The sequence below is a fragment of the Cynocephalus volans genome, chromosome 8, assembly GCF_027409185.1.
Source record: "Cynocephalus volans isolate mCynVol1 chromosome 8, mCynVol1.pri, whole genome shotgun sequence".
Taxonomy (NCBI): domain Eukaryota; kingdom Metazoa; phylum Chordata; class Mammalia; order Dermoptera; family Cynocephalidae; genus Cynocephalus; species Cynocephalus volans.
The window spans coordinates 22,845,147-22,866,211 of NC_084467.1; the positions used below are offsets into that span (position 1 = coordinate 22,845,147).

At 36.4% G+C, this 21,065-nt stretch overlaps 1 protein-coding gene across 8 annotated transcripts in view; it reads left to right on the plus strand.

Moving 5' to 3' along the window:
• EPB41 (erythrocyte membrane protein band 4.1) overlaps positions 1-21,065 on the plus strand; it is a 158,052-nt gene that overhangs the window by 119,487 nt on the left and 17,500 nt on the right. For 3 of the 8 annotated variants that reach the window (XM_063104543.1, XM_063104548.1, XM_063104550.1), the window contains 3 exons: positions 981-1,157; positions 3,202-3,252; positions 4,538-4,645. In XM_063104543.1, the coding sequence (XP_062960613.1) occupies positions 981-1,157; positions 3,202-3,252; positions 4,538-4,645 (336 nt within the window). Of the gene's footprint in view, positions 1-980; positions 1,158-3,201; positions 3,253-4,534; positions 4,646-21,065 lie in introns of all 8 variants that reach the window. The other 5 variants (XM_063104545.1, XM_063104546.1, XM_063104549.1 and 2 more) reach the window with 5 other exon arrangements.

Below are 21,065 nucleotides of genomic sequence, written 5' to 3' on the forward strand. Positions count from 1 at the left end.
GACTATTTTTGGTCATCACCCTTTGAAAGTGTCATATACCTCCTTTTATATAAACTTGGTTATTATTTCTGGCTCATGCTTTATTAACCTTATGATCATTTTCCCCTGGAATATCCCCTTTAAGAGCTTGTTCCTACCTCTACTTGCCCAGTATTGAAATCTACTGGAGATATATAAGGTATTCAATGAACTCTTGTTAACTCACTCCCAGTCCATTGAAGGTTATTGGAAGAATGCCCCTATTTTGAATTGTACTAAGGGATAAAGTAAAGTTTTTAGAAGCTGGGAAGCATAAGGCCTTTAGTTTGTGTGAATAGTTTTGACAGAGAAAAAATCCTGAGTGATTTTTTGGAGGTAGTGGCAATCTGCTCTGGAAGCTTTAACTAGGAATTTCAGTAATAAATTCTTGTATCAAAAAGAGAGCTATTCCTGTTTATCAAAAAGCAAAAACAGCCACCTGGTAATAGAGAAGCAGAACTATTTCCAGGTAGAAATAAAGGTATACTGTATGGTTGCAACTCACCAAGGTAGGGACAGCCAGTGGTGGAAGCTGAATCTTTCACCATGTCCTTCATTTAATAACATGTGTTGCCATCTCCATCCTGCCTGAGCTGAGCCTAAATCAGTTCTTATCAAGCTAATTGAGTTGTGGGATTACCTTCTTGGGATGAGGAGTTGGAGATCTGGTGCTGCATCATAATGGGAAGAAGAGCATAAAATTAAGGAGTGAGCTCTTTATGGGTTATATAACTGCTAAGAGCTGTGGGATTGTGGTGCCTCATTGCTTCCAAGAAAAGCACCTTATATTAAAAAAAAAGCAAATATACCATGTATATTTACAATTTGCAGTTTATGGATTAGTAACATCTATCCTGGATGTGGTGTGTTTTCTACCAGTGCCTAGTCTCTGATGGGTTGCCCTTGGTTTGTTTTTTGTCTTAATTATTTATTGTTTTGCATGTTTGTCCTTTCAACTGTAGGATTTAGACAAGAGTCAAGAAGAGATAAAAAAGCATCATGCCAGCATTAGTGAACTGAAAAAGAATTTCATGGAATCTGTACCAGAACCACGGCCTAGTGAATGGGATAAACGCTTATCTACTCATTCTCCCTTCCGAACTCTTAACATCAATGGGCAAATCCCCACAGGAGAAGGAGTGAGTACTTTGTTCATATGATCAATAGTGTGAATGAATGGAATAAATATTTTTTGTATATTAATATTCTATATCTGAGAGAAAGTTTAGAGCTGAAATTTGGCTTTGGTGCCTCACCAATTCATTGCAATGTTAAGGCATTCATAATCAAACACTTATTTTTTAAGTCATACAGATTTCGCAGTCCAATTATGGGAGCCATTTAGAGCTACCAGTAGATGATTAGGCTCTGAGAACTGTTTCTGCAGCTGCATGCTTCTGGCTAGTGTGTGTTTATAAATTGACCATAAGCCAGTAGAGCTTTGTTTATACTCAAACTGCGCCTTCAAGGTCCAGAAAGTATACTAAGTTTAGTACAGTCAGAATTGGAAAGGGATTAACATTTTTTAAAAACTTTATTTGAACATTTGCACAACTTAGAAATGTCTGGAATGGTTTCCCACAGTTATATAAAAACCAAGGAGGTCCCTAAGCCAGAAAATGCAAAACACCAGTATTAATGATTATGTTTCAATTTTAGAAAAACTACTGATGGTTTCTTTTACCTTTATGAGTAACATCAAACTTTTAATAAACCGTTTTGTAGATAGTCACTATTAGAGGAGGCCAGAGATATTTTCAGGGGCTGTTCTTTTTCTACTATTGTTGTCATTACATATTTTAGAAATTCTATACCTCAATAAATGAATCTTTTTAATGAAAATATCTTGAAAATAGCCTTGAGCATGTGTCCAAAAAGTCTCTATCTTTAGACGGTATAGGTTAAATATTTATATACATAGTCACAGTGACTTAATGAGTGATTGTAATGATTTTTAAGTTATGTGCTTGTTTTCCCCCCAAAACAATAGCAGTTCTAGTTAAGAAAGGTAAAGTGATGTCTTATTGAATAAAAAACTCATTTATTTTATTTTCATAATTCATGATGGACTATCCAAATTATTGTTTAGTTTCTGGAACTGGAGGTGATAAAAATTGGTCCACAAAGGGTACTTTTTATTTTTTTCAAAGTGGAGTTAAAATTGACTAACAATTCTCCAAATAGAGTTTAACCAGTTTTACAAGTAAGGCTGGAGAATGTCCAAATGATGGGCAGCTAAATAGTTATCAGGATGCTAGGAGGCTGCTGTTCCTGCTCATTGTCCTCTCAGCCCCTGTTTCCTGATATGATGGACATTAGTTCTGTGTTCTAAATCCAGATAGAGCATGTACCCTCAACTGAGAAAATAACCCTGCTTTCTGGGTGTGATCACCACTCACAGTATCAGTCAGATATTTAATTTTGATATGTCCCTAGTAATAAGAGTTATAAGGTGTCTAGTAGTATGAGTAGTTGTGGCTTGATTTGACTGAGAGCATCGGCTAATCAAAACCTAACTGAATGGTTATGAACAAGTCATTTATCTTGTCCGGCCTCAGTTTGGGGAGTAGATGATCTCTAAGGTCCTTGTTAACTCTAAAATTCTATAAGTCTATAACTCCAGGAGAAAAATGCCTTGTTGCTATCTCATCTGATTAACCCTGTCTGCAAACCATAACTGCATATTTTCCAGAAGTTTTTTTGGTTTTTGTTCTACTCTGTGCAAGTAATAAAAGATGCTCAACTACTTTGAAAAAGTAACTTGGTACTCTCTTGGATAAGGTTGGGTAAATTTGAATCAGTCTCCATTTCCAGAAAATATCTAATATCTTTTAATAGAAACCTTTCAGAAATTATCTCAGGGATGGTTTTGGGAATAGCTATGTCATTTTGTGGACTTTAAAGAAATGACTTTTTATAAACAGTATTAGATCCATGGGGAGTACTTGAACAATTTTAGCTCTGTGCTTATATATATTGCCCCTCTAAATGAATAATGGAATAAATAAGAACTGTACTGTGCTCTCCTTTTATATTGGGATATTTCTACTTTCTGGCATATCTTACTTTTTATTTGATAATTAGGATAATATTTCTGTTCTCTGGGGATACCTCTTCCACCTTTGACAGCATTGTTGTTGCATTGCATGGCAACTGAATTTTATGTAATTTGTGTATGACCAGGTGAAGAAAACCTCTATCCTTCCCTCGGAAAGAAAGGTTGGTGGGCCAGAGGTAAAGCTGCTGTTATGACTTGTGCTTCTCAATCAGAATTTGCTCTTGTCATGGCACTAAGCAGATAATCCCCCCAGAACTGAACAACAGCTGCTGAATAATTTTTTTTCTTTTGGCTCTACTCGTAAATTCACACCCACAGCCTTTTGGCCTAACATATAACACTTCCACTGCTGCAGCTTTTGCAGCTTTCAATTTGCTTATTTCACCGCATGGCTGGTTGAAAAGCTGCATGAAGATGTAAATATGTATTCAGAGAGAAATGAATTTAATTATACCCTATTCTTTTTATGTTGTCTTTCTTCTTCTCCCTTATTTTATTTTAAAAATCATTATAATTTTGCATCCTTTCTTTTCCTTTTTTCTTTTTGCTGATCAGTCCCCTAGCTACTTTCTCCCTGATACATATCACTTTGGGGTGTGCAAAGAACCAGTGTTGAACTTCCAAACTGATCAGAGAAGGCTAGCTCAACTGAGAGAACTTAGAGCCAAGTTTTTCCTTTCATAGATAACATCTGTCTTGACTATGGATAGCAGAATACAGAAATTATGGGGGGAGAAAAACTTCTCAATTGGACAATTGGGGGAAAAAAAACTTAAAAGTGCCAAAAGTATTTGCTAAATGTAATGTATAAACCTTCCTGATGGTTATTATTATTTTAAATCATGATTCTTAGAAAAACGGGGAGAGAATTTACAATTGTTGAGATCTTGTGGGTTTTTTTTTTTTTGTACCTTAGAGGCACATTTAAACTTTTATATTTTTGTTTTTCTTTTGCCATCTTTAAAATGTATAAGATTAAGATTTTTATTCCCTTGAGCAAATGCTAATTATCTTATTGAATGAACTGTTGCAGTTTTTAAAGTCTATATGAAGAGATGTGAGAATTACTTTTTATGTTCTGCCATTCTATTTGTAATAAAAGTAACTTTTCTGATGGCAAGGAGAATGCTTCATTATTGATGATTGGCAGCACCAAAGCAATGAAAAATGACCCAAAATTCATATGTGAATATCTTCAAAGGAGGAATAAATAATATAAGTAAGGAAGACCTATGATTTCTTGAACTTTCAGGAGTTCTATAGTTCATTTATCCAAAAAATTACCTATTGAGCACCCTACGGTGTATAGAAACTTTGCCAGGATAAATTGCTTAAAATAAAGAGTGTCCAAGAGATCTTTCCAAATCCTTTGCACATCCCCAAGTATCATTTTTGAGCATTTTTCATCTGTCATTTTGTTCATCTTTCTCTGTCTTTCTTGATCTTCTACCATGAAAGCAGACACAAGAACGTGCTCTGTTAGTACAGGATGAAGAGAAAATTAAAAAGCAAGAGAGATCTACTGAAAGAGCCTTGCCCCAGCAAGAAAATGAAGAAATTCTTCCCAAGGTTTCTATTCCAATCCCTGAGGATCACAAGTCTCTCAAAAAATGCCACCTCTACTTTAGTACTTTTCCATCTCCTCGTATTCCTTTCATGATGTCTTTTCTCGTGGTCCTTGCATTGGCTGTTTGGTGGTTGGTCTTTCTGTGATCGGGAAACAGGGTGCTCGTCTGAAATGTCAAGACTAAAACCATTGAACTTTTGTCCTTGGCTTCAACTGTGTTACCTTCTGTATGATGCCCTCTGATCTTGATAATGCACTCTCCTGGGGGAGCTCTTTCTGTCAGTAAAATGTTACTCTTTGTAGAGTATGTATTGTGAAGTGTAAAGGAATAGCAATGAATTGCCCAAGCCAGCTTTTCTGCACCAAAACTTAATAAATCTAGACAAATCAGATTTAAGCATATGGCAGGTTGGTACTTTTCCCAAAAGCTCTAACTGTTATCCTGCATGTTCTTCATGTTATTATTTACTGTTGTTATGTCTTCCTCTCCAGTGTCTCACACAAACCAAGATACTCTCTATAAACAGTTGATGGAATACTTTCCTAATCTATAGTCGTTTGTGTGGCATGGGCTCTGTAGTTTAAGAAAAAAAATTCAACTTGCTCACTTTTCAAAAGCCTTAAAATTATAACATTTTAAAATACAAATCTATAGCCACTCCTATTCTTAGGATGTCAAACCAGTATATACAAAGGCCTTTTCTGGAAAAGGGCTTTTGACTTCTGTGGCCTTTTTATGAGTATTTCTGAACTGTACAGGGACAGATGACTTTATCCTGCTTGGTGTATAGAAGCGATCTTCAAAGGTTAAATTCTGTCTTCATAAGTACAGTATTGATGTGGTTTAAAGAAAATGGTGCTGGTGCCCCAGGGCTGAATTTCCCAGACTATTCCACCTGTCTTTCAAAGTCTTGGAATACAGATTTGTTCAAGATCTGTACATAAACAAACCCTTCTCTGAATTAAATTACTGTGTTACTTCTGGCCTTAGTAATTATATTGCTAGAAGCAATATTTAGCCATTATGATAAGCTTAAAATATATATTGATATACTCTGTCTTCCTGATACACTTCAGACTTGTTTGTTCTTATACTTGTGTTGAAATCAATTGTTTTTAATCAATGGTTTTGTGAGCTAAAGTTTTATTAAGTATGTGTCTTCTGTTTGCATGTTGATTTATAAGGCTTCCCTGAAGTAAAGATGAACATCTCTCACTTCAGAACACAACTTGATGCCTAACCTGTTATTTTTTACCTCAATATTAATGAAAACTTGCATGTAGCTTGCTTTACATGGCACTTGAATGTACCAATATGGATGATTTGGTTAATGTTCCAAATATTTGTTTTGAAATCTGAGTTTATGGGGTTATCAAACTGAGATTATTGCACTTTATTTTACTTCTCAATGCTTTTCAGTTGATGAAACTTCTAAGCAAGACTTTTTGTTTTTGAGATGACTTCTTAGAGCAAAAAAAGAGAATAGTAAAGCTAAGAATCTTTTGTCCTTCAGCATCCACTAGTATTGTACTATTGTCTGTGGAAACATGTAGAAATGATTCTCTGGTATTTCCTGAAAACTGTTACTCTGTCATTATAGGGTTTCCCAAAAAATGGAAAAAGAAGTAAGCACCTGTTTAAATTTAAAAAATCTGGAGTGCATGTATATCTTTTATGTCACAGGCTATGTCTATTTATAACAAACATTTTGTAAATAAGCATATTTATTGGTTCACTTTTATAATAAGAAGGGAGACCTCAAATCAACCTGAAATATTGCAAAACTATTCTCTAACACAGAAAGTAATAATCATAAGTACTCCCCTTTATCTGTAAAATAGAGATATAGGAGCTTTCCTTAATGAAATAACAAGTGAAACTTTAGCATTGGTTAAATTATTTTAGATTTCTTCTTAAGGAATTAAAAAAGAAATAATCTTAGAATTTTATTGATACTTTTATAACTGTTTCAGATTATATTTCCTGAATTTCCAGTTTTCATCCTTGTATGTAGTTTTTATTACCCTTGTAAACTTCACCCTAGATTTTGTTTCTCTTTATATTGGAGTTATTCCAAGTCCATTAAATGTCTAGTGTAAGCCAGTGATACTTTTCAGTTTCCTGAAGTACAGCAAGAATCCTCAGAGATCCTTACTGACCATGAAAGGAGAGGCCATTTCTTCTATTAATAGGGTAAGATTCTCAAGAGGAGAATGGCCAAGCCCTTGTATTGGACGAAGCTGATCAATGCAGCCTCACAAAATATACCCATCACAATTATCAGAGGAAAAATAACGGATATTCCAACTTTGTATTACCTAAAGATAATGTTGCCAATATTTGTAACATAAAGCTGTAAATAATCTTGGTTTCCAGTCCCCACCTCATTCCATTCTCAGTGCCAGAGGCAGATCCAAATAACTATGTATTGGCCTGATCCTGGTTCAGCTTCCTAATGGCAGGTTGATAAGTAAAAGACAATTTAGACTAAAGGTATCAATATAGATCAATATAAAGTCTTGGATTTTGCCTTTGTTTTGTTGTTATTCATTTCTAGGGTGACTCTGAGAAGTTCATTTAACTACTTTGGTGCCCAAATTTCCACCTAGTTCTGTGGAGACAAAACTACCTCATGAAAATGAGTCTGTAACACGCTCTAGGAACCAGAGGCTCTGGTTGTTGTTCAGTTCTTGGTCTTTTGGGGTTTTGGAAGATGGAAATTAAAACAAATATATTAACTTCTTGGAATTTTTTTATTTGAAAGTAAGCAATTAAATAGCTGTATTTATTTTCCATCTACTCCTTGTTAATATTTGACCAAGCATTTAAAACTACTAAAGTTAAATATGTCTTTCTAAATTTATCCTATTCTTAATAAATTTTTCTTATCCAGATGGTATGCTTAGAGCGAACCATACTTGAAAATAAACCCAATATCTATGTTTTGGACCTATCTTTTAGCCATTTTCTTATATGCTAACACTTGGAACATGAAAGAGATTTGTTTTGCATAGGTTAATTTTACTACTTGTTTACATCTTTGGTAAGTTTTGAAGGGAGAAGATAATTGACTCTGTTTACTAAGATTAGACTGGGACTTATCTGTAGACTAGATTTCCAGTTGTTGTCCCAGAGCCTATTATATTGCTGTCTATTAAATATTATTATAAATTTTACACTGAAATTTCTTTGGATATAAGCCAGTTCACTTTCTCCTACATTCCTAAGTCACTTCTGTAATATTTTGTATAGATAAGAATAAAGGAAACACTAGGCATTAAGGGTTCAATTACTTTTTAGAAGGTATTACAGATCAAAATTTGTACTTATGCTTTACTCAATGGTCATGTATTTATAAAAGGAAAACAGAAAAGGCAAAAATAACACGAGACGCTTCCTCATTGTTGCTTTTTTTGCCAAGGGTTTTGAGTATAGTAACAATATACAGAACTTCTCTACGGAGTCGCCTTCCCTTATATTCTTCTTCAGAGAAATTATAAAATCTCAAACTTCTTTACTACATTCTCTATAGCTTTGAGAAGTACTATTATATTGTTTTTATTACATGTAGAAAGTTTGCTTTTTTTCATCACACTCAAACTACTCCTGTTTGTGATTTTGTTACTAAAAACTGAGGCAACTCCTTATTCTTATTCTTTATTTTGCATGGTATGTGGGATTATCTGCCTCCTCTACACAATAGTGGATAATATTGATAAGGCTGCTCTCACTTCTGCTATTAACCCTCATGTCTTAGGATCTCCATTTGACACAAAAAGAAACACATTGGTGTAAGCCTAAGAAAGGGCACCTGAAATGGTTAAGAAGGTATGGTGTTAAGAGTTAGGAAGCCGTATAAAGTTAGGCTAGAAGGGGAAGAGTGGTGGCTATGATCAAGAATTATAAATTCATGGAGAAGTTTCATTTGGTAAACAAAATTCCTGTCATACTAGAACCTGAAAGACAAGAAGAAAAGAAAGTTTATTATTCCTGCAGATCAGAAATACGGGCTAAAAACTAAATGTCTTTGGTAATAGTCTAACTAAATGTATAGATTACACATTGTTGAGGAAACATGGTTTAGGAATGCTTTTCTTTTCTTTTTTTTAAATTTCATTTAATTTATCAATATACAGTGTAGTTGATTCTCGTGTCCCTTTACCAATTCCTCTTTCCCACTTCCCTCTCCCCCCTTCCCCCTATCAACGTCATATCTGTTCTCTTGTCTTAATGAGTTCAAGGAATTATTGTGATTGTTGTATCTTCTTCCCCACCTCCCCACCCCGTTTATTTGTTTGTATATTTATTTGTTTACTTATTTTTAGCTCCCACAAATAAGTGAGAACGTGGTATTTCTCTTTCCGTACCTGGCTTATTTTACTTAATTTAATTTTCTCTAAGTCCACCCATGTTGTTGCGAATGGTAGTATGTCATTCTTTTTTATAGCAGAGTAGAATTCCATTGTGTAGGTATACCACATTTTCCTTATCCACTCATCTGATGATGGACATTTGGGCTGGTTCTAACTCTTGGCTATTGTAAATAGTGCTGCAATAAATATTGGAGTACAGGTATCCCTTCAGCATGATGATTTCCATTCCTCTGGGTATATTCCCAGCAGTGGAATAGCTGAGTCATATGGTAAATCTATCTGTAATTGTTTGAGGAACCTCCCTACCATTTTCCGTAAAGGTTGCACCATTTTGCAGTCCCACCAACAGTGTATGAGAGTTCCTTTTTCTCCGCAACCTCGCCAGCATTTATCATTCTCAGTCTTTTGGATATTAGCCATCCTAACTGGAGTGAGATGGTATCTCAAAGTGGTTTTGATTTGCATTTCCCAAATGCTGAGTGATGTTGAGCTTTTTTTCACGTGTCTGTTGGCCATTCTAGGAATGTTTTTCTAATCTCTTGTGATAATATTCTAGAGGGCAGAAGTGTCCTCTCCTTTATTATAGTCAGAAATCTGGTTTGGGTAAATAATAGAATCAATCTGGCATTTCAAAGATTAAAAGTGGGGAAAGCATAGAGTCTCAACTATCTCTTCTGGTCCCCAAATCAGTAAAGGCAGTTCAGCCTCTCATTTTCTTCTCTACTGTCTCTTTAAACAAGAGTCTTCATATATATAGGATTCTATTTCAGCAAAACACAGAGAAAAAGAATGGGAAAACAGGGTTATTGTTATCCATTTATGTCATTCTGCTATGCTTTCATTGCAGGGATGCAAAGAAGCAGCATTATCAGAATTTTAGGATTGGATAGGATCTTAATCCAACTCCTCTCCCCTGCAGTGCTTGACTCTTCTCTACAACATTATTTAGAGACCAGTCCTGCAGCCTGTGCTTAAATATCTCCCATGATAACACATGTTGTTCAACAGTTCTGAGTTTATACATAAATCATTCTTATATTAAGCCAAAGTCTGTTTCCCCATAGCTTTCACTTTTTGATCCTGAATGGAGGCATTTTAAAGAATTTCTGTCTTCTTCCACATTATAGTTCTTTACATAGTTAAAGGTAACTCTTATGTTGGAGTTAGTCACAGTTCTTGCCCTCAGATAACTTACTATCTGATATCCAAACCTATCCGAGTCTTCCTCCTAGCATGTCGTCCTTCTCCTTTCTTCCTTTTTTTTTTTCTAGCTTTCCTTGTTTTATCAGCTTTTTCTTTCTAGCTATATTGTTAATGGGTTGCTTCCCTATGATTTATTCAGCTTTATGTCTCTATACGTTGACTTTCTCTCTCTAAAATATTTTGAAATTTCTGGTATCCCCAGATTCTTCATAGATAACATAGGCACTTGGAATTTTTTTTAGAGAAAAGAGTAGCAGTGGGATAGTTTTGTAGCTTTGGAAGCTTCTTGTAGCTCAGAATCTGCTGACAAGATAATATCACTATTATATTTGGAAGGAGCACACTATGCCAGAGGCTGCGTTCTAGGTTTGCTTTCCTTCTCTGACAGTCTGGCTAACCTTTAAGTAGTTGTAAGGTATAATATGATTTATACCAGAGAGCAGCATAGTCAGTACATAAAACAATTGAGAACGTGATATGATAAAATTATGGGAACTTACTTTGTTTAACATTCTGATTATTATTTAGATTCCCCATCAGAAAAAGGGATATTAAATATTTGAAATGTTGTTAATTTATCTCTTTTAGTTGTACCTTTTTTCTCAAAAGAGATTTTCAAAGGTTTGAGGCTTTGTTTTGTTCATCTTTGTTTACTCTATTACCTTTGTATCCCAGTTACCAGGTTGCTTTGTATGTAACAAATAATTAATATTTGTTAAACTGAATCAAATGATTAATCACAAATGGCAGTGGGTAAACTGTAACTTTTTACATAGACTCTCTTGTACGGGACATCAATTTGTGCCAAATTAATCACACTATGTCCAATTGGTACGTGTACGTAGCCAAGAAAGCCCATATATAGCCCAGTAGCTGTTGTTCCTTTTGTTAATCCTGTATGGTCCCTGGATTATTCAAGGAATCTATGTATACCTCTATGGTAGGTTTCAATCTCTCTTGTTAATGTCTTATAATTTGGTTCCATTAAAAGCTCTTAATCCGGGCCGAGCCGTGGCGCACTCGGGAGAGTGCGGCGCTGGGAGCGCGGCGACGCTCCCGCCGCGGGTTCGGATCCTATATGGGAATGGCTGCTGCACTCACTGGCTGAGTGCCGGTCACGAAAAAGACAAAAAAAAAAAAAAAAAAAAAAAAAGCTCTTAATCCATTTACCACAGGTAATAATCAACTATTTTCACTCTAGAACATATTATTAAAACTGGGGTGCGTGTCTGAGTATATAAACTCATCTTGATGTCATGAAGGGAACATTTGTGTTTATCTAAAATATAATACACTGTGAGAGAAATTTGATACATTTTTGTGTTTTACATGACATTAAAACACCAAATATATCAAACTCTTGTGGGTTTTGTATATCATGTAGGTCAGAGGTTGGCAAGCATTTTCTGTAAAGGGCCAGATAATAAGTAATTTAGGCTGTGCAGGCCATATAGTCTGTCACAACTACTCATCTTTGCCATTGTAGAGTGAAAGCAGCATAGACAATACATAAAACAAATGAGCATTTCAATGTTCCAACCAAACTTTATTTGTGGACACTGAAATGTGAATTTCATATAATTTTTATGTGTCATTATTATTCTCTTTCTTTCTTAACCATTTAAAAATGTGAAATCATTCTTAGCTCATAGCCATACCAAAAGGAGAGGGCTGACCTGTTAGCTCACTTGGGAGAGCATGGTGCTGGTAACACCAAGGTCAGGGGTTCTGATCTCCTTACCGGCCTGCCGCTGAAAACAAAAACAGAGAGTGGGATCTGGTTTGCTAATCTTAATTCACTGACCCCTCATATAGACCAGAAAACTGATTAATTACATTTTCTGCTTTTGTATTGTTTTGAAGAGCTGTCTTTGCAGTCTTAGCATCTTCATTCAATGTCGAAGTATTTTTGTTTTGTTTTTTTGCTTTCCATTTCTAGTCATAAACAAGGCATTCATTTCTCTATACATGGCAGTCAGGATACACCTGAACTGTAATCTAAAATTCTATAACCACCATAGCACCCCATCTCTGTTAGTTTTCCAAACTGTTCTATGTCAACAGTGGTCTTAACATATTCAGTGATGATCTCAGCAACCCCCTTCATTTGTTTGTTTTTTAAGGGTCTTCCTCCATTTTCCTCTAAGGAATAAAGAAACAATTATTCCCAAATGCAGCTTCTCTTTAGCCAAGTTTTAGGGATATGTCATGAACATGGTAAAGAAAGTAAAATTATTTTCACTCTGAGCTTTTGGTACACCTTAGTGTGTTTCAAGCTGTTGTGTAAATTTAAGATTGGGTCTCTAAGGAAAACATTTTAGAAGGTCCCTCCTTCTAATTTTTACTCTCAAAATAAAGAGATTTCCAAATAGGGCTGTATTTACCAATAAATCAGACTAAAATAAAGTTACATTCTTTTAGAAGTGTCTTTCTTTCCTGTTTGACATGGTTCTATTCTGAAAGGTTCCTTGATCTGTTAGCTGGGGAAGGGTCTTTTCAATAAATTTTTAAACCCATATTCCTTTCAGTTCCTTTGTCCAGGATTCTTTAGCTCTCATACTTGTTTAAATAAATTGTTTATTCATTAACAATTCAGCAAGACATTTAAGCCTAAAGAAATCTGCTAAAGAACTTCTCTTTTGGAACATTTTCTTTCATATTTTTCTCACATTATTTTCTCTGTTAATATGTAAATTTATCATAAATAAATCTCATTGTAAATCTGATTCTGGTTGCTACTGATCATTAAGGAAATAGGAACTAGTAATGCTGTACATAGACAGATCCACTACCAAAAAAAAAAAAAAAAAAAAAAAAAAAAAAAGAAAGAACCTCTGCTTTAGCAGATAAGCAAGAAACGACTGTCAGCCAGTCTTTCTAGAAAAGTTGTCTTGTTTTTCCATATTTTCATCCTTCTCTGTGACCCAGTAATTGTCTTTTGCTTAGTCCTAAAACGGACAACCTATTGGTGTGTGCTCAGTTCTCAGAATATTTTTTTAAATCAGCTTTGAATGCATTTGACTTATTTACACCAAGTTTTTTTTTTTTTTTAAAAGATGACCGGTAAGGGGGTCTCAACCCTTGGCTTGGTGTTGTCAGCACCACGCTCAGCCAGTGAGCAAACCGGCCATCCCTATATAGGATCCGAACCCGTGGCCTTGGTGTTATCAGCACCGCACTCTACCGAGTGAGCCACGGGCCGGCCCTCACCAAGTTTTAAAAATAGTTTTTTTTTTTTTTCGTGACCGGCACTCAGCCAGTGAGTGCACCGGCCATTCCTGTATAGGATCCGAACCCGCAGCAGGAGCGTCGCCGCGCTCCCAGCGCCGCACTCTCCCGAATGCGCCACGGGCTCGGCCCTAAAAATAGTTTTTTCTAACCAATTTAATCAGTCACTACAACACATGTAATTGTCACATCTGTTAAGAGCATTTTAATATGATGAATTTGTCTTTTGTGGGTTTTCAAAAAGCACTGTCAAATTAGTAGTTATTAACCAGCCAGTATTGCCAGTCTGATCATATTGAAGAGTGAAGAATGGAGTGGGTCTGAAGAGGGCTTGTTCCTCTGATGTGGCACTAACAGAAAGTATATTATTATATCTCTTACTTCACCTTGGGCAAAACTTCTCATCTTACTTTCACAGTTCTAGATTGTATTGTATTATCCACGTGGTTACTTAAAACCAACACTCCACATTTTGGAGTGGTCTATTTACTAGCTCAAATCAAGTACCTTGTGGCCATGTCTGAGTAACATAAAAGTTGTAGAGTTTCTCCAGTGCTGCATTTACTCCTTTTAGGGGTTTCTTGAAAATGTTAATACAGAAAGCCATTTTCATTATTATGGGATATTTTCCAGGAAGAGAAGGCACAGCTAGTTAGTATCTAATAATCGTTTTCTGTGGCATTTAGATCTGTAGAATCAAAATACTGTTTTCTAGATATCAAATTGGGCATAATGCTCTTCTTAAGTGCTTATTATCACTTTAATCGTTTTTGTAACAGGGACTTCTGTGAAATCCTGCCAAACTAATTTTGTTCCATCCTAAATGACCAGAGTTTTTGTACTGGTTATAGATCTTTCCTCTCCATCTCTATCCTTCCACCCTAACCCTTTGTTGTGTAGTGAAATAAAACTGTCCACCAAAGGTTTCCGGTCTCCTAGACATGTTTAGTATAACCTTTAATATTTGCTCAAGCACTTTGACTTCTTTAGATCTATTCAGGTTTGAGAACACTCATTTGATCTGTGGAGTCTTTGCTGGTGAGTGCAGTGTAAAGGCAAAATTTTCTATTACTCAATAGTTAAAATTTTGCATCAGGCATGGATTTTGAAGCTGTTTGCTTTTACTTTCACCTGTTCTGGGGATAATCTAATAACAGCACTACTTAGGAAATTATAAAAACTATGTTTGAAGAATAATTGTCATTGGCAAATTTCATTTGCCGGCATTTGTGAAAGGCTGCATTGTGGAGTTATTTTTCTATAATAAGCAATTTTATCAACTCTAGTAAAGGCCAAAGTCTTCCTGAATAAGCTCCTTTACCAGATTTTATCCAGATGTAAACTTTATATACCAGGGAATAGCAGTAGATCATGAAAATGAGTTGGAATTTCATGGAGAAGCTAATGAGCACTACAAGGATGTATTTCTAGCTAGCGACCAATAAAATACAAACTAGAAAAGTTGGGGAGGGCATATCCAAGAGAGAAAAATTGGAATAAAGAGAAATGTATTGCATGAGAAAGAATGGCACACTGGCATACCAGAGAGGAAAAATAGAATTTTTAAATAATCTTTTGCTAGCCACATGGTTCTCTGTTGTTAGTTTATCCCCATCTTGAGTGTTTGTGATTTTAATGTCCTTTTTAAAACTGCTAGTGGCCTGAGTTTTCCACTGGAAGTGTACCAAAACTATTATCTATCAAGCTTTTGGGGGTGGGGGACCAGGGGATGTTTTTCTTTCGGGAAATTTTTGTTCTTCTTTCTTCATTTGTTTCCTTTTTTGGCTGAAGAATGGGCCACTGCTGCTTGACTTGTCATCTTTATGTGCTGTTTACACATGGCTTTTGCAAAAGAAGCCATTACTACATCTGATTTATCTTTTATTGCAAGTGCCCATTTAATTTGTTTTAACTTTTTTAATCACCAGGTTAATGTTCCTAGTGATTATTATACAACCAAGAGAAACACTGATATTAATAATTTTTTAAAATAGGAAGCAGATTACAGATATGATAATGTATAAAGACGTCTATTTTGCTTTTTAGAGGTTTTCCCCAAGGCATTTAAAGCCATTCTTGGCTGAGACATAACTTTGCCATGTTTTGTTAAAGAGGAGAATGTAGAAACAAAGCACTCGCAATTAATTGATCTTATCAGGATTGGATTCTACATTTTTTAGTTTGCATGTTAAGACCATCTGGGGATATTGCTTAAATACATTGTCGATAATTTAAGTGACTGTAATATTTATTGTTTGCTTTAGTTAAGAACCAGGAGCTGGACTCTTCTGCTGGGTATCTTCCTTCTGTGCTTAGCAAGATAACTTCGATTCCTGCTGGTTCTGTGGGCATTTGCACTGCAAAGCATTTCTTACTGGGTTTGCAAAGCAAGGGTAATGTGCTCTGTGGGTGTATGTGTGTCTGTGCCCCCAACCCCCAGTCCCACTGCCATTTCTGTTCACTCCCTTTTTCTTATCAAAACTTATTTTTTAAAAATCTATATGAATCTTATTAAAAAATCTAACAAATCTCTTTTACTGACATATAGAAACACTGATAAAAGTTTAATGTATTAAGTTTCGCTGAGATATTTGCATTTCAGCAAGCCACAGAGTCATTGCAAAGGTGATGGTGAAACTGAAGAGTTGATCATACCATTAAGCAGTACTTACAAGGCCAGTCTCATTTTACTTGACAGAATGGCAGGATAAAATAGAGAATGTGAATTAATAGTAGTTTAATAGATGTGGTGGATTTGGGATTACATTGTATAAGGTGACTAGAGAAGTAGTATGCTAAATCTCAGACACTCTTTTTGAGGAAAATTTAGTAATTTCAAGAAGCAAATGTGTGAGTAATAATAATATAGAAAGATATGCTTTGAGGCTTAGAAATGGCAATAAATCTATTATACCTTTGTAAATTTTGTGACTAATCAGAAATATTTTCTTTCTTAAACAGTATATATCTCCAAACTAGCCATTAAGAATGTCCTCTTCAGTATTCTTCCCAAGGATTTTAGCTCAGGAATATTTGTTAAATATCCTTGTAACGTACCTATTTTAATTCTTGTCTTCTATCACAATTTTTTTCTTCAAAGTTCTGGCTGGTGATGTTCTCTAAAATATAAAGAGAACTGGTTGAGAACTTGCTAACAAAAGCTGAAAAGGCCAGCGTTAGTTAAATTCTTAGGCTTGGCTCACTTTATGTGCTGAAGAAACACTTCCATATAGGGACTAGATGTCTTTATTGCTCTGGTTCACGTTTCTTTACAAAAAGTAATATTTTAAGAAATGTAAGTCATTCTGGATGTGAAGTATGATAGTGTTGATCTATAGCATATATCACTAACCTAAGGCATTTGTGTAGATGAAGTTTGGGGTTACTTTGATCTTTAATATTTTATATTCCCAATTGCTATCATAACTGGCAAGAGAATGGTAAATTTCCTTTTAGTGTCTTTACTGTTTCAGAGGCAGATAGCTAATGAGAAAGTTTACTAAGGAATTAAATCACAGATACACCACATTTTAAATTCACATTTCTGAGAATATCCCTGCCATCTCTAAATCAGAAAACATTAAAGAAAATATAATGACTCTACAACTTAAATTTGAGCTATTTCTTTTCCACCTAGATCCATCATCACTGAATTCAGCTTTCAAAACCAACTCACTAAATTACCAAGGTGTCATATTATATTATCCTTATAAAAAAGGATTTTTATATTATTTACCAGTTACTGACATTTTTTATAATTCTTTCCTTTAACTATTTTTTCATTTAGGAACCTGTTAAATTTTATTTTTTAGCTGTTTTGAGAGGCTTGGAGGACATTAAGGATTTATCAACACTTTCTGCATAAATTGTTTACCAGACTCTTCAAGTTTTAAAGATCATTTTATTACTGAAACCAGATACAAGAGCTTGCATAAGAAAATAAAAACATTTTTTTTTATTATAAAAGTATACTCACTTTAGAAAGGTTAGGAAATAGAGAAAAACCACACACACAAAATAAATCATTTGCAATCCCACCATTATTAATATTTTAGTATACCTTAAGGTCTTTTTCATGTGATAGGTAAACGTATAGGAAAATACAAATTTTAAATGGGTAAGAAATGAAACATACCACATTATCAAGAGGAAGGTTTAGTCTTTGAAGTTAATATTTTGCCTTCTTGCCTCATTCCAACATCTAATCGTGGTCCTAAGATGAAAGTGCTTCCCTGAAATCACATGGCAAGCTTGGCAGTAATGCTGCTGTTCTTTACTTAGTCCTTATCTGCCTACCTGGGATTTTATCTTTCTGTATATTAAGACAACAGAAGACTCTTTTCTTCCTTTTAACAGGGAAAGGAGTTGTTTTTCTATTGCTACCAAAAGCTAAAATTGATCTTCACTAAGTAGGGAACAAGTGACCAAATATGTGTGAGAAAATTACCATCTAGGTCCCCCAGAAAAAAACGTATATGGCTCTTATATAGCAAAATTTTAGAAAGATTTTCAAGGTGTATTTCACTAAGATCTCTTGTAGGACAAGATAATCTGGTAAGCATAACTGTGGTTCTTTCGATAGTCTCTTTAACTATGTAAATCCCTTACTTCAAAAATAACCTGAAAAGAAAAAGACTCTGGATTGCACTTAATGGAGTGGCAGCAAAATATCTGTTAAAAACCTGTATCCTGCTCTTAATGTTATCTGAGATCCATAAGTCAAGGAAAGGGTAATTTATAACTCATAAAGGCACATATATGAGGGTACTTCAGAAAGTTCATGGAAAAATGACTTGGTTTAAATCTCTGAGGGTTGGCAGATGAGTGTCAGGAAGGCATTGAGGATGATGCTCAGGATTCCGGCAGGAAAGACTGAAGGGATGATGGTGCCATTTACCAACAAAATAGAAATGATGGCGGAAGTTGGGGTGGGAGGCCCAGGCAGGAGCAGAGATTAGTTTGCTTGTTGTTTATGCCCCTTGTCCAATCTCTCCCCACCCCCCCTCTTCCTCCCCCTCCCCCCCTCTGATAACCCTAGATTTCTTCTCTCCTTCTGAAAGGGTAACAGTTACTCTGTTGATTTTCTGCCTAGATGATCTGTCCAGTGCTGAGAGAGGTATGTTCAGGTCACCCACTATTATCGTAGAGCAGATGCTGCTTCTGTCACTCTGGAATGGGCTTTGTGGAGAAAGACATTCTTTTCTTTTCTTTGGTCTCTGCTGGTGACTCTCCTTGTGTCAATGCACTCGAGTGGCTGGCACCATCTGCAATGGTGGTTGTGGTGTCTAGCCACTTTTGCAGCAGCCATGGGTATTGTGGTGGCTGTGGTTATATCACCCACACGAAAGTGATGTTTTTGGTGTGCTCCTTGTCTGGTTGTGGGAGGAGGGGTCAGTCCCTGGATCCATGCCTCAGGATCCTGAACAGGCCCCATGGCAGCAGTGGCATGCCTGGATGCGGGCCATCTGTTTTTACATTCTAAGATGTTGTTGCAGAGCAGTTGGGTGGGAGAGGGAGAGGGGAAGGGGGAATGAAATAGGGTGAGAGAAGGAGGAAGGGGGGCATGGTTGAGGCCGTGGCCAGCCCCCTCATTCCTGCAGGGGAGACCAGGGGGCTTCCAGTTCTTCTAGGTTTTATAGGTATTCTTTGGTGAAGTGAGACCTTTACTAGTTAATATCAAACTTTGTCTCTGGTTTGTGGGTATTTTGTTTTTTCTTTTCAGTTCTGTGTTGGATTATTTGCTGTTCCCACCACTTAAACTGTGCACTGGAACTAATTTGTTGTCCTTTGCTTACTTCTAAAATGGGGGAACTTCCTGTGGGGACCAGCACTTGAACCCTGTGGTTGAGCTAAATTGCTGCTTTTCTGCTGATTCCCTGGGGAAGGCTTTTTGTGCAGCTCAGGTTTTAATGGTTGACTTTGTAGGTACTTCTGAGTGTCATGAGATCCACTACACCTGGGTTATGTGGAAACTCTGGTCTGGACCTGAGTCTTTTCAGCAAACTGTACCCCCTACAGTTCTATTTTCCTGACCAGTCTCCACTGAGTGGTCCTGTGCTGATTGGGGGGCAGATCAGCTGTCCATGGTGTGCTCCTGTGTTCCCCAGGTGGGTCCGTCTCCCCCAGCACCCACACTCCAAACACTTCCCATGGGACGGGCCATGTGCCAGTCCCTTGCGATGACTCAGTGGCCTCTGAGTGGCTCCTTTTTTAATTGTTGTGGCTCCTCACTCCTGTGTGGGTCCATGGGAACCCTGTTAGTGGTCTTGCTGGCCTGAGGGCCACCAAGGCCTTCTTCTCCCCTGCTGCCTCCAAGCAACTTCATATGAAGGACACAGCAGTGGCTCTTGCCAGCTCTTGCTCCATGCGCTCACCAGCTCCAGCCTTGAAGCAGCTGGGATTTGAAGTGGTAGGAGCTATCCTTTCTTTCTCTCGTGGCTTCTCCTGCCTTCATGCACTTCATAGGTCTCTTCTCCCCTTCCCCTGAGCTCTAGCAGACCCAGCTTGGCTGTTGTTGCTTTTTAATTGTTGCAAATTTGTACATTTGTGGGAGAGGGTGACACTGGGGACCATCTGTTCTGCCATCTTGACTGGAAGCCTACAAAGTGTTTTCATATGTTATTATATTTAATCCTCAGAACCCTATGAGTCAAACCAAGTATTGTTCTCATGTTCTCATTTTAAATATGAGGAAATTCATACACCCTTGGCAGAATATTTTATGTATCTCTGATACATCTGCAGGCAGAGACAGCCCTATTGTCAGTCTCTCAATTCTCTCTCTCATGTCCTTAGTAATATTCATAATCAGCCAATGAAAAATCTATTTAATCTGAATTCAACTTGTACCAATTTTTGAGATGCTCTTGAGTTACATATTTCAAGATGGCTTAGGAATGAAGTTGACCTACAGTTCTTGAGTGTAGCGCATCTTTTCTTGCCTTTATAGAATACTGGTTTATATCCACCATAATGTAGGCTGGTTTACAAGTTAAGGAGCAGCAGTGATTAAAAAAAAATGTAATACATATAACATGATTTGAGTACTAAAATGTGTAAGCTACTCCAAGCTATGTCATTTACTACAGGAACACCTTCTTAAAAGAGAACCTTTCAGGGCTGGCCGAATAGCTCATTTGGTTAGAGTGCGTTGTTGGCAACACCACGGTCAAGGATTTGGATCCCTATACCAGCCAGCTACCAGAAAGAAAAAGAAGAGAGAACCTTTCTGTTATTAAGTTCCTATACAGTGTGTAATGTGGTAAAATGATCTTACCAAAACTTCAGGCCTAAATGGTTTATTTACACCTTTCTGGTGAGCGCCTGCAGGTGTTATTTGCCGTGACACTTGGCTTCTGTTAGATTGTTCATTTATCAAATGGCTCATATTCCCTTCCTACTAGTATGAATTCCTTCTTCTCTTCTAGAGTACCTTTTTAAACTTCAGGAATAGGTCTATCTACTGTAATGGTTATCTGTTCATCCATGTTCTCTTCAGTGTACTTATTTGAGAACTATTTTTCCTGTGTTGTGAGGCATTTAGTCCAGGAGGGAACTCTCTGTGTCTCCAGGCTTTATTTCTCTTTTGAAATTGGAGTTTTTATGTCACTTATCTGT